This window comes from Platalea leucorodia, assembly GCF_965183815.1.
Source record: "Platalea leucorodia genome assembly, chromosome: 4".
NCBI lineage: Eukaryota > Metazoa > Chordata > Aves > Pelecaniformes > Threskiornithidae > Platalea > Platalea leucorodia.
The window spans coordinates 70,469,306-70,482,686 of NC_138826.1; the positions used below are offsets into that span (position 1 = coordinate 70,469,306).

General features: G+C 57.0%; 1 protein-coding gene across 1 annotated transcript; it reads left to right on the plus strand.

Annotated features, from left to right (window-relative positions):
- Positions 1-569: 569 nt before the first annotated feature.
- On the plus strand, positions 570-4,170 carry NOL12 (nucleolar protein 12). The gene is made up of 6 exons (XM_082308483.1): positions 570-664; positions 762-867; positions 1,084-1,132; positions 1,580-1,722; positions 2,712-2,812; positions 3,451-4,170. Exons 1-6 carry the CDS (start codon positions 585-587, stop codon positions 3,620-3,622), a joined length of 651 nt encoding a protein of 216 aa, XP_082164609.1. The 5' UTR covers positions 570-584; the 3' UTR covers positions 3,623-4,170.
- The last annotated feature ends 9,211 nt before the right edge of the window (positions 4,171-13,381 follow it).

The window sequence follows — 13,381 nt, forward strand, 5'->3', positions numbered from 1 at the left end:
TAGAGAGGGTTTTGGGGTGAGAGACTGGGTGCTACCCTGGCTGGACAAGGCAGCCCCATAAGAGCCTTCTGCCAGGAGGGAGCCGACGAGGAGCCGGAGGCACCCAAGCTTGAAGGAGCCCCTCGCCTGCCCTGGGCTGGATGCCAGGGCTGGCGGCCGACACCTGCGAGGTCCACAGCAGCAGCTTCTCTCTCCTGGCCCCAGCTTGGGGAGGAGAGCGCGCCAGGAGCGGGCGAGGGGACACACGCAGGTCCCAGGCACCCGTGGGACAAGGGGACCCGCTGCCGGCCCCACTCCGCCCCGTCAAGCCCCCCACAGCCAAAGCAGCGGCCCTGGCGCGCCCTCCCTCCCGCTCACCCCGCGGCCCGCCATGCTCGGGGCTCCCCCGCACCCCGGGGCCCCTCAGCCCCGCAGCGGCCCAGCCGACGAGAGCCTCCCCCTCGGCACCTCACGAAGACACCAGCCCTCCCGCCCCCTTCGCCCGGCACAAAATGGCGGGCGGGGCAGGGGGCCGCCCCTCACGGCCGGGCGGCGGCGGAAGGGGCGGGCGGCAGCGGCGGTAGCGGCAGCAGCGTGGTACCGCCATGGGCCGTAAGAAGAAGAAGAAGGGTCCGGGCGGCCGTGAGGGGCGGCTGGTGGTGACTTTCGACGAAGAGAGGCGGAGGTGAGGCCGGGCGGGCGGGCCGCGGGGCGGGGGGGAGGCATCCCCGGGTGAGGGGGGGTCGCTAAAAGGCGGGGGGGTTCTGTGTTGCCGGCGGCAGGGAGTACCTGACCGGCTTCCACAAGCGGAAGGTGGAGCGGAGGAAGGCGGCGCTGGAGGAGATCAAGAGGAAGCTGAAGGAGGAGCAGAGGAAGATGAAGGAGGAGGTACCCCCCCCACACACCCCCCGGCCGGCCGCGGGCCGCGCTGAGAGGGGGTCCCCCTTCCCGCCATGGCGGGCTGAGAGCGGGGCGGGCCGCGGGGACCGGGCCGCGGGGCAGGAGGGGTCTCCGGGCTTCCCCTGTCCCCCTCGCAGGGGGACGGGGCCGTGGCGGGCGGCTGGAGCGGCAGAGGCGCCGCAGTGACCCGTTTCCATCCCTCAGCGGCACCAGGAGTACCTGAAGATGCTGAGCGAGAGGGAGGAGGCGCTCGGTACGTGGTGGCCGGTGGCGGGCGCGGGGCCCCCGGCAGCGGGGCGGGAGGTGGGCGCCCCTGGTCCCGCACCCTTGGCTGCCGACCGGAGCTGGAGCAGGGATGCTGGCGCATCGCCTCCTTGCACATCGGCTCCTTGCGCGTCCCCCTGGGAAGCTGGGCGGCGATCTGAGCGGTGACCCCCTCAGCCCCGGGCGGGAAGGGGGTCAGGCGGGTTGTAGAGGAAGGAACGTGGAGGAGGACATCTACAAGGTGCTAACCAGATCCCCTCTGCTGGGAGAAGGAGCTTGCCCTTCATGCTTGTAGTGCCAGCGTTCAAGCCCCTCCGCCCTCTAACCCTGCATGCAAAGGCTGGGTCTCCCACCCCCAGTGTGGCGGTGCAGGACGAGGGACCGTGCCTTGTGAGAAGCTGGGCACTTTGTAGTGTGGGACTTCTTGTCTCCCCAGAGGAGGCTGATGAACTGGAGCACTTGGTGACATCGCGGACAGAGTCTGTGAACATCGACCACCCGAACCACATTGTAACGGTGACCACCATCAGTGACCTGGACCTCTCGGGAGCGCGCCAGCTGGGACTGACCACCCCTGTGGTAAAGCCTCTTGTTGCTTCTCTGATTGTATCAGCTGTAACATTCGTGGGGCTGGCTAGGTGGGGCTAGTACACCCTGAATACACCCAAAGACATACAGCTGTCTGGGAGCAGGGATGGAAAGGGAAACTCGTAACTTTCACATTCCTCCCCAACTTATGTTGGGCCTCTAAAGAGGAAGAAATGTCCTATGTGAACAGCTCACTCCAAACTTCCCTGGAATCCTTTGCTAGTCCCAGCTGACCTTGTGTAAGTGAAAGGTGCCGCAGGGCTGGATGGGGAGAATGTAGTATTTTAAAAGCTGATACAACCCAAGCAGCAAGATTTCAGACTTTACTGCATGGGCTGTCCTCAACCTCTTTCTTGTGTCCTGTCCAGGAAAAATTACTATCAGCATGAGGAGAGATTTCTCTCTCCATGATCCTGTGCTTGGAACACGAATAAGGAAACCATTCAGTTCTGGTTGTGGTTGCTTTTATTCTCAAAACACATTGTAACTGACATCTCATGTTTGTTTCATAGAGGCTTTCAGGCACTGGTTGACTTGATCTTTTTGGTCTTCATGACTTGTGGCTGGATTTGAGCTCTTCGGGGAAGTGTCTGTGTTAACCTTTTACATTTGTAAGGTCATCTTCTAATCCAAAAATCCTCTTAAAGAGGTTTTGATAGTAATTTAAGAAAAAAGCTGAAACCTTCAATTCATAGTTTAGACTTCAGTTGCATGGCCATTAAGATCATGCTGAAGTTTTTGGATCTTAGGGTGGATTACTGTAGGACTTCTCACTGGTTGTCCCTTTCTGAGAGGCTGCGATAAGAAACCTTGAGATTTGGACAGCAAGGGATGTGGAGAATTAAAAAAAAACTTCATCCATGACTAGATGGTTCACAAAACAGGATGAAACCAAGAAGGCAGCAGAAACACCGGAATCGCAAGACTACCTGTTTTAATGTGTCCATAAGGATTTTTTTCTCTTTTGCTTCCTTTTTAAGGGAAAAAGTGATGGATCAGAAGAAGAGAAAGGGGAAGAGGTAGTGAACAAGCCTGTAAGAGCAATGCCCAAGAAGTCCAGAAACCCATTCCTGTCTGAAAAGTATGTATGAATTCATTCAACTCTTTGCTGCTAGGCTGTGCAAGCTGATCAGGAGGATCTCGCACTCCCAGATCAGCGGTGTGGTTGCAGGGAGGGGATGCTGTCCTGCCTGGGCGCCGGTGGGCAGGAGCCAGCAGAGGGCACTGGCAGAGCACAAGCCTGCCCTGGACACGTTGATCCCTGGTGACAGCAGCAGGAGGAGGATGCGGTGCAGGGTGGGCTTTGTCTTGAACTGTTTACCTAGTCCTTCTCCAGATATTGCAGGGAAGGGTGTATTGCAGGGTACAGAGTTTGTCTCTAGGATTGAAGGTCAAAAGACCCTAAAGCTTTGGCATTCTCCACATTTTTCAGTATCCAGGATTTACAGCTGCTTTGGGGATTTGGAGAATTACTTAACTCTGTGGTGGCTGCCCAGCTCACTGCTCAGAAAATTCATTTTGGTTGTTATTGCACATGTAGACTTGCACATTTCCTGCCCCGTCAGGATGATGCCCGGTACAGGGGAGTTCCCCTGGGGCTTGCTGTGGCTGGTATCCACTCCTGCGGGGCCACACAGGGCTCTCCCGCTATTGTTGTGGTGTTGCCTTGTTCCTGCAGACTTTGGTCCCCAAACATTTCTCTCTTCCTGCCCTGCACAGGATCTCGTCTCTTACTGCCACGCTGCACATGCACAGCCGGAAAAAGACGAAAGGAAAGAGACCCCAACGTGGGCAAGCCCAACGCAAGAAAATGCAGAAATCCAGCACAGGGCGAACCACTAAGACTCAGCGCCGGAGGCTGACAGGCAAAATGGGCCGCGACCAAGATTAACAGAGAAACTAGTGCTTGGACCAGCAGCTGGGACAGCGTTCCACATCTGGCCTGCTGCTCTTCAGAGCCCCGTCATTGTGGGCAAGTGCCGTGTTTACTTGGCTGTCTGACCAGCAGTGAGCCCAGTTCACCCTTTCTCTCCCCTCCTGAGCACTGGGCAGGGTGCCTAGACACTCTACCCATTTATTTCTGCAGTGATCTCCAGCTTAGTGTCCAGGTGCCACGGAGTCTCTCAAAACTTCTGCTGGGGCTCAGATTCTCTGTTTGGTGTAACCTTTTTGTCCTGGGGCCTCCCCTTCCAGAGCTGATACTTGGCTTTATCAAAGGAGAGGGTCTGGGGCTGAGTGCAACAGGCAGGTCGTCAGGGCAATTTACGAGGCTTTGACGAGCTCTGCTTCCACTCATGCATCGGTGCCTCGACTGCTGTGCAGTAAATCCTTTGTCCATGGAGACACGGTGTCGTCTTGTCTCGTGTTTCTTCTCCAGTGCCACACCTGAGTGCAGGGGTACTTTTTGTTTGGTACCTTTGCTGGGTGAAAGCTATAACTTTGAATAAATATTTATGAAGTCATTTTGCTAAGAGAAAGATATTTGTGACTTATTTGAAGCATAACAGAGACTGCTAAGGCCAGTACCAGCTGGAAGGAGGGGAGATGATTGCTGGTGCTTGAAGGATATTGAAATCCCCTGGTGCTTGGGAAATGGAATAGCTAGGAGCTATTTCTGCGGTAACACGGACGCAGCCAGGGCAGGAATGGCTCATTCCATTGTCCGCTGAAAGTGCCGATCTTAACTGCGGTAGCTCAGAGGAATATGAAATGCCCTAATGCCCTTGCTGTATGTGTGTGGCCCTCTCCAGGATGGGAGCGGCAGAGGCTGCCCTTTACCTCAGGGCTGCTGCAGTCGTCAGCAGTTAATTGCCTTTCTTCTTGGGACCTCGGTATATGTTTTTTAGAACAGATGCCTTCAGCAAGGGGCGGGGGGGGAAGGTTTGCATGGCTGGGGTTGAGGAATGCTGGTGGCAAAAGTGGGAGTGAATCCTCTGAGGAGGAGAGCAAGCCCAGGCAGCGTGCTGGCCTCTGTCCTCGAGTGTCTGTAGGAGATGGTGGCTATTGTGCCTCTGGCAGCCAGGCCCCCTCCCTTGCCACATCTGTACTGGCGAGGAAATGACAAAGGGAGAAAGGGCCTGTGTGGCCAAAACCCACAAACCCACACCAGAAAATTGGCAGCCCAGCAGTGGGCAAGTACAGAGATTCCCCATGCCAGAAATGGGAGGGGGAAGAGTAAACCAGCGCCTGAGGCTTCATGGAGGAACATCAGAGCAATGCTGATGGCCACCAGCCGCCGAAGCTAACGGCACCAGCCTGACGGATCTCATCTTTCACGCACACACACAGGAGTCCTGCAGGGTGTGTTGGGGAGGGGGTCTGATCTCCACACCCAGCAGCTACAGGGTTTCTGCTAGAGCACCTTCCTCTGGAGGGAGCTGTGTGACACGTGCCTGCGGTGAGGAAGGGGGTCCTTTCGCACCTCCCTTTGTCTTCTGAAGAAGGTAAATGGCAGGGAAGTGGATGCTCTTATCCCATGTGCCACCAGTGCCTTGTGCGCTTGGACTCCCAGTCCCACCCTGAGCTGAGGCTCGGTGCTCTCGGGCACCAATTCTGAATAACCCTGGTCACGTTGTAAAAGTGCGGCGTGTGTGGTTTCTTCACCTCCAAAATAGCTGTGGTGATCTTCTCTTGCTCTGCCTTAAAGGCCACTCCAGAAAGCTCATGGAGCTTAATGTGCGGCCTTGCCCGTCCTCCTGTCTCACCTCGGGGTGCTGGGTGTTTCGGAGAAACACAACTTGGGGGCAAAGCTGAAAGGGATGCATCCAACGCGTCCCAAGTGGCACCACCTGCGGAGCACAAAGCGTTTCTTGTTCTGTTTGGGGAGTTCGGTGCTCTGGAGCCGTTCCGCTGTGGTTGGGTTAGAGAGGGGTGCAGGAGGGAAGGAGAGGGAAGCTCCTTTTGGAGTGGTGTGCCACGCCAAGGGGTCTGCGGCTCAAAGCTGGAGGACGGCGTGTGACGCCCTTGCTCTGGGCCGTACAGCAGCTTTCTCTCCTCTCCGGGACGTAGCGCCCTGCGGAGCGACCATGGGCAGAAGGTGACTTGCGCTTGCCCCCACCCCAGGAGTTTGCTCTGGAGCTGGAACGGCCGCTCTTCAGGAAACGTGCGGTTCATGCGTGTGTGAAACCTGCTGAAGTGCGGAGCGTGAACTGTGGGTTGGGTTGCCGTCCGCAGCCTGGCACGGTAGTTGGGACAGCGCCGGATTACCTCTTTATAATCCTGCTGGGATGTTAGGAGTGACCTCAATAGCACTTCAGTGATCGTTATTTTGCTGCCAGGTGATTTAGAGGAATCTCTCTTTTAGTTTGTTTCCCTGGCTCTAATAACTTCTGAGTCTTTCTCGAGTGTCAGCTGAAATCTCCAACGGCCTCTGCCATGGTCTGAAGACTTCCAGTTCCTGCTGGAAGTTGTGTTTTCACATTTAAAAAATAAAATTAAAAAAAAAAAAAGCATATGGAAAAACTGAGAACAGAACTGTTAAATCCTATATGGAGTTAACCATCAGGATTGTCGGCTGCACTATTGATTTCTCCATTCGATCGACTAAAGCTTTATTTTGTAATGTAGATTACTGAGTCAGCCCTAGCCTGCTGTCTTTGTTACGCACCAGGTGTGCAGTCAGGCTACCCCAGGATACGTTGGATCAAGGATAGGAGCTCCCACACGCAAGTTTGTGCATTAAGTGTTTGCTGGGCATGTCACAGTTCATACCAGGCTGTGGCCTAAAATTTTTCTTGTTTGCTGCTTCCCCTTGTTTTCAAGATGGATTTGAGAATTTTTGTCGTTTTCCTCCCCCAGCTGCTCACAAACAAGTTCCAGCTGTTCAGGAGGAAGCCGCTTCCGAATATAAGGTACCTGCAAAAATCAACGTGTTAGTGCAGCTGCTGCTCCGAAAAGAAAAAGCAGAGACCGGCAGTTTCCCTGTGCGCTCCCTCCTTCCACGGCCTACACACACACTTTTCACGCTTGGCTCTGCAGCCAGGCCACCTCAGGCACCTGCGTGTTGCTCGTGCTTGCGCCCGAGGGCTCGCATGGAGAGATGCAAGGCTTTGACGTGGGCTGCCACGCTGGGGTTTCCATGCATGATGGCTTTCGCTGGCTAGACTGCGCTTCTGCACACATGCACGCACAAAATTGTAATTGGGATTACAGAGGATCAAAACCAGACTGGGAGCCAAAAGGTCAGGCAGTTGGGGGAAAAAATAGGAGCGCAGCGCAAAGGAGGCACGGCTGCCACGTGTGCATGAGCTGTGTGGTAATCAGTGCACTGTGTTTATTGCTCTTAAGTAGCATATCAAGCTCAAGGCTGTACCCAGTACAGTCCCACTGCTGCTTATAAGGGAACCGGGGAAAAAAGTTACTGGGAGAGTGACAAGAGCTTTTGGGTACTAATGGAGCTGAGTAACTGGGGTTGTTTGGGAATGAGACAGGGTTGGAGAGCGAATTGCTGACTGCCTTCAACTGGTGAACAAAAAGTGAAATTAAGATGCTTGTTTTTTTCTTTTTTTTTTTTTTTTAATGCTCACCAGGACGGGGAAGAGAAGGAGGCTGAATTGTAGCAGGGGCAACAGAGATGTTAACAGATGTTAAGCGCGTTTCACTAGGAATAGCAAGGCTCAGGCAGGTAAAGGCCAGGTTAGACAAACCTCCCTGGGGAGTGCTGCGGGTAGGGCTGACCTCCCGTTGGAGCTGTGCTGGGGACGCGGCGGCGTTGGCCTGTCTCGGTGCCTGCAGATGGGCCCGCCGCTTGGGTACGCGTTTAGGGTCCAAGTTAACTCATTCCTGGGGCGATGCCTGCGGGGGAGCGCTGGGGCAGACCCTGGGCGGGCGGCGAGGCGCTCCCGGGGAGGAAGGGCAGGGAAGAGGCCGAGGGACGAGGGGGCGAGGCGGGGGACGAGCCGCAGCCCGCTGCCGCCTCCCCCGGCCCGGCCGGGTCGATCGCCCGCCCGCCGGCACCGACACGTGGGTGCCCGCGCCCGCGGGCGCCATGGCCCCGCGCCTCCGCCGGCCACTCAGAGGGCGATATTCAAATCAGTGCTCGGTGGCAGCCAATGAGAGGGGAGGGGGCGGGGCCTCGCCCCCCGCGGTTCCCACGTCGAGCTTCATTGAGGGAGGGAGCTCGGCGGGCGGCGAGGTGCTGGGAGCCATAGGGAAGCTGAGGTACTGGGGGTACTGGGAGCACTGGGCATGGCTGGCTGCATGCATGCATGCTAGAGGCCCTGGGGAGCGCAGCATTATCCTGGCAGTAGGCCCCAAGTGCCCAAGGGATGTGGGGAGCAATGATTTGCCCATCAGGCAGTGGGGTGCTGTGGGCTCTGGCCACGGGTGGCACTCCGTGGGCAGGGGTGGGCAGCGATGTCGGGGCCTTTCGTGCTGCATCCCTGGCAGGTGAGTGCTTAGGTTCCTGTCTGGCATTTGGTGTGAATGAGTCAAGGTATCTTGCCCCAGTGCGAGGAGGCAGGCTGCAAGGTTGGCACTAGTGCAACTTGCTGTATTGTAAATGAGTGCACTGACAAACAAAAATTATAGCTTGGTTTTGGCATTAACCGTTGGCCCTGGGTGTTTTGGGGAGCAGCCATAGCCTTGATCAGCTGCTCTGACTCAAGTGTCCATGTTTAGGGGAGCAGCGGCATGTTCACATCAGGGATGCTGGACTCATCCCACACTGATTTCATGTCCTTCTGTTGGTGCCTCCTCCAGACAAATTAAGTGGAGCCCTCCCAGCACAGAACACATCCTCAAATCCAAGGACTCGCTCTCAAACCCTGCAGGACAGAGGAGGTGATGGTGGGCAGGATGCTTGCGAAAAGCCAGGACAGAAGCGTGCAGCCCAGCTATTGTGCTAGCAATGCTTGCTGCCCTTCACAGTTTTGCAATCGACTGTCCCACAGGTCTCAGAAATTTTAGTGGGATCAACAAGTTTAGGAAGAGTCTCAGTGGGCTTCCAAATTTCCTAAGCTGCTTATAGCTATCCCTTTATGAGCAACATAGCCAAGAAGAAAGGTTTCCTTTTTGTGCCTTTTAAGAGAGCTTGAAGGAAGAAAACTTCCATCAAAGAAAACAGCAGGATGTGAGCATCATTCCCTCTATTCACAGGGACTCCCAAATTGGGGGGTGTCAGCAGTCATTTGAGGGTGAAGTGCAGTGCCCCCTTCTAAAAGAGGTGCCTGCTGGAGCGTACCCTTTTATTATCTATAATTATATGGATCACACCGATCACCTTGCATCTTTGATTGCCCTTCGATTCCAGTATTGCCAGCTGAGAGCAGCAAACTTCCATCTGGGAATAACATTCCTGCTTCCACAGGAGCCTGAGGCTGGGAGACCCTAAGCTCTGGTCTTCTGCTGCTTTTCCTTCCTCCTTTTCCTCCTGGCTGCCCCCTGCCAGCAGCCCAGCAGCCAAAGATCTTCATCCCTGCTATGGATGATGTCTGGTTCGGTAGAAGACGTGCCCTGCATGAACTTTGAAGCCAACATATTTGCAAAGAGCCTGTGCCAGCACTGTTTCCGAGCCGCAGGGGCTCACCAGCATGCTATCCAGGTGAGCTCCTCCATCCCACCTGGAGGCTATGAATACTTCATTAAGGGCCCCTTTGTTCCATGTCAGGACTCCATGTGCCTTTGTAGAGATGGAAATCCCTAACACAAAGGCTCAGCCCGGCTTTCTAGATGTCTTTGGGGGAAAGCTGCATGGGGAGAGAGTCTTCCCAGGCATGGGAATCCATCATTTAACCGTGCCCAGGCCAGAGCTGGGAGCCACCTTAGCAGGGAAGGGCTGGACACCAGGTACGAGGGGCTTGATAGATCCTGGAAGGGAAAGCAGGGGTGTTGCAGATGCAAAGCTACAAGGAGGGAAGGGGGGGGCTGGCAGAGCCGGGACCCACCCTGGATTAATCTCTGCTTGATGCCTGCTGGCATTTACAGCCTGCCTCACCTAAAGTATGGTCCTGGTGGATGTTCCTGTAGCCCCCGGCTGTCGGCTTAGGGCCAGGGCTGAGTCCTGTCCCTGGGGCATCTGCAGCGACGTGTTCCCAGAGGGGAAGGCAAGAGGGGGATAAATCTCATGGGACTTTGGGCTCCGGATACCTTGATCCAACATGGTCCTTCGGCACAGGGCTGGACACACAAGCTGCTTGGCTGTCTCCGACGAGGTGGCAGCCGGTTTCATGTTCACGGAGGGTTTCGTGTTGTTCACCGTCCTCCAGGAGCAACTGGCCTGGGATGATGAAATAGTAATGAGCTTCCCTCTCCCTTTCTCACCCTCTCCCTCTCTCCCCCTCGCCCCAGGCCCTCTAAGGTTACCTCAGCCCTTTGCCCGTGATCTGCTCAGAGCTGTCGCCTCTGAGCGAATCCTGGCGTGGGCGAGATGCTGGAAGAAAGGGGACGCAGACAGCCGGCTCCCCAGAGTCTCCCCCCCTGCTGCTCATAAGCACTGCAGGTAACTAGGCTGGGGAGGATGCTGAAACGCCTGCAAGCCCTGACAGAGAGAGGCTGGGGCTGCAGCCTTCCCTGCAAAAATTGCCCTCCCTCTTGGCTCCGTTGCCTCTCCCCAGGCTATCTGGGTGGCAAGGGAGAGCAGCCGCCAGCAGCATCAATGCCAACGCGGTGGGGGGGGGGGGGGTCCCTGAGCCCTCATCCACACGCGCTGTCTCTGGGATGCCTGCAGGATTCAGCATCAAATAGGAGCGTGCTAGTTCTTTCTGTCCTCCTGAAGTAGGAGAAAAATCTCAACAGCAGGCTGGGTGAGGCATCAAGAGCTCCGGAGGCCAGGCTGCTCTCGGAGGAGGGAGAAGAAGCAGGCATTTCCAAAGGACAGCCTTCCTCCTCATCCTCGACATGCTGATGGCACCATTGCATCCCCTTCTTCCTCACAGGAGCATGCCGTGGAGGTTGCAGGGCGCGATGCCGGCAACAACGCAGACCCAGGCGGGCCCTGGGATGCCCTCCGCATTTTAGCCCCTCAGTGCGAGGTATACGTGTGCGTGGGCCCAGCGGAGGGGACGGAGCGGTGAGTACCAGCCGGGAGCCGCGCTGCTCCAACAAGCCCCGTCGGTGCGAAAAACGGAGGAGGGGGAGCAGAAAGCCAAGCAGGGGAAATCAGATGCCTTCTCCCTGATGCTCTGCATACCCGTGCCTGGGAAAAAGGGCTGAGCCACCCCCATGCCATGCCCTCTAACCAGGTTCCTCTTGGCTGTCCCAGGAGAGGTTAGGGGGCCACCAAAATAGTCTCCTTCTTCCTCACTGCCTCTAAAGCAAGGCTGGTGGCCCCAGGATGGGCTCTGCCAGCCTGTGCCCATCCAGTGGAGAGAGAGATGGCATGGCTTGGGCTGCTGGTGCTGCCACCTGCCCCTGAGCTCCGTGGGCTGTGCTGACCACCAGCTGTCCTCTTTCCCTGCCCCACAGCTGGCACGAGAGCAGGGGATATCTCCCGCTCAAACCCGGAGCTGAGGGTGAGCACAGAGAAACCGGCACCGACCCCAGCGCCCGTGCCGAAGCCAACTCCGCGCTCGCCAGGGTGAGATGGGGATCTCTCGTGGTTTGGGTTATTTCGGTCTTCCCAGCCCCCTCAGCTTTTCAATGCCACTTCTGCTGGGCACATTCAGAAGGTCCTGAGATGCAAGGGGGGATCAGCTGAGAACCTTGGTCCCCACAAAGGAGGCTCTCCCCATAAAGAGCACATGAGATTTGCTCCTGGATTCCCCCATGCAGACTTTCCTATGTTATTTCTTGCCGTGCCCATTGATGTTGGGCTGGGGTCATCTTATGCTCACCCAGCTCCTCTCCTGGTTCCTTTTTACCAGAAGCTTTCGGCTGAACAGGCTGTAACTTCTCATATATGCTCTTACCTCCTTCCAGCCCACAAAAGCTACTGGTCCCCATTGCAGAGATCTGCCCTATCTTGTCTCCCAGGACGGGGAAATGACCCGGTTGTGGGACAACACTTTGGGATTGGGCAAACGGGACATGATGAGCTACGCGGGCCACAAGGAGGAGGTGCGGCTGCGAGCCCCGCAGGCAGACAGACCCAGGTGGGCTCAGCCTGTTTCCTCTGGATCCTGGGTGAGAACCGAGGCCCAGGGCTTTAGGAAAGAAATCTGCCCGCTGAAAGCAGGTACACTTGGTTTGCTCCCATGTGAGATCCTCATTCTGGTTTGCTTTCCACCCGGGGGTCTCTGAAGTTCACAGCAGAATTCTATTTAGATTTAGCATCTCTTTACCCAGTTCTGGTCCCAGGAGGTGTTCAACGCCTCTGCGGGCACCATGCGAAGAGATGAGGCCCAGAGTCCACGAGATGGCATCTCTGTGTGTGCTGACCATGAACCATGGGTCTCCCGGGTGTTCTCTGTCTGCATGGTTTGGCATGCCCTCAGCTCGCAGCGCTGTGTCCCAGCGCTCCCACCTCACCTGGAGGGAGTCTGGGTTTTATCTCTGCCCTCCTGGACCGTTTCTAGCTCTCCTCCGAAGACCTGCTTTGCCGTGGACGTGGTGGCATCCCGCGTCGCTCGTGCCTCCCCCAGTAATGGCCTTCTCCCCGTCCCAGAGCGCCATCCTGCCAGCCAGAAGCCTGAGGAGAGCTGGCCGAAGCACTGCGTAGAGAGCGGCTATTTCTCCCTGGAGCGCCGGAAAACTGACCCTCCCTGGGCATCCACCCCCCCGCGTGCCCCCGCTGGCTCCTTGCTGGCCCGCAGCGACCCAGTGGGCAGCGGCAGGCGCCTTGCTGGCTCCCGGGTTCGGGAGCCCCGTGGGCACCCCGGCGGCGGGGGCACGGAGGGGCGGCACGGGCTGGAGAGGCAGGAGTACACGGTGCTGGCAGACCTGCCCAAGCCCAAGCGCCTCGGCCAGCGGGATGCTGTCGACCGCTGCAGCTCCCGCACGCTCAGCCCTGGCCGGGTGGAGGTGGAAAGGATATTTGGCTGCGAGCGCAGGTGAGAAGCAACGGGTCTCTGTAGTGGTCAGAGGTGTGGGATCACCCCCACTATGCTGTTGGGGGGCCCCCACCTCAGAATCACCATGCCTTAGGGAGAGAGCAGGGTTAGATGGCAAAGTTCAGCTTTCAGCTGTGCTTAAATTTCCCTTAAAGCAGGGGTTGGGTTTAGGCTCAGCGCCTCCTGGCCTGGGGAGCTCCCCCACTGTGGCATGGAGGCAGAGGAGACCATTGGAAAGGTGGAGTGAAGCTGCGCCGCTGGAAGTGGAGGGAGTAGCCCACCCTCCTCATCCTCCCAGCCGCCTCCTGGAAGCCACAGGATATGCTGTGGAGTGGGGCAAGCCACAGAAAGGGGGAAGGAGAGAGGTGGTCACTGCACCCAGAGTCAGTGGCTCCCCAGGGATCCAGGATCTGCTGTAGGAGCTGCTCAGGAAAGGATCGGGGATGCTGAGAAGTCCCCAGTGCTGCTGGAGAAGCACAAGTGGCTCCAGTGTTGGTGGCACAGGGCAGGAGGGGACATAAATGGGAATCAGGGAAGTATCCTGGGTCAGGTGGGTGGGATGTGAAGGAGCAGATGGAGGGAAGCTTAAGGAATAGTGTGAAGAAGACATGAGTGAGGCAGCAGAACACGAAAGCTGGGGTGGTTGAAGCGGTGGGGACAGGGCAAGGGAGATGCTATGGTGCACATGGTGTCCAGGGCTGGTGGATGTCTGTGCGGTCAGGCTC

What these genes read in the sequence shown, in the direction of transcription:
- NOL12 (XM_082308483.1), top strand. Translation starts at nt 585, where the DNA reads ATGGGCCGTAAGAAGAAGAAGAAGGGTCCGGGCGGCCGTGAGGGGCGG. An exon ending in CGAGAGGGAGGAGGCGCTCG is followed by an intron (nt 1,133 to 1,579) that starts GTACGTGGTGGC and finishes TTGTCTCCCCAG; the next exon opens with AGGAGGCTGATGAACTGGAG. An exon ending in TGGGACTGACCACCCCTGTG is followed by an intron (nt 1,723 to 2,711) that starts GTAAAGCCTCTT and finishes TTCCTTTTTAAG; the next exon opens with GGAAAAAGTGATGGATCAGA.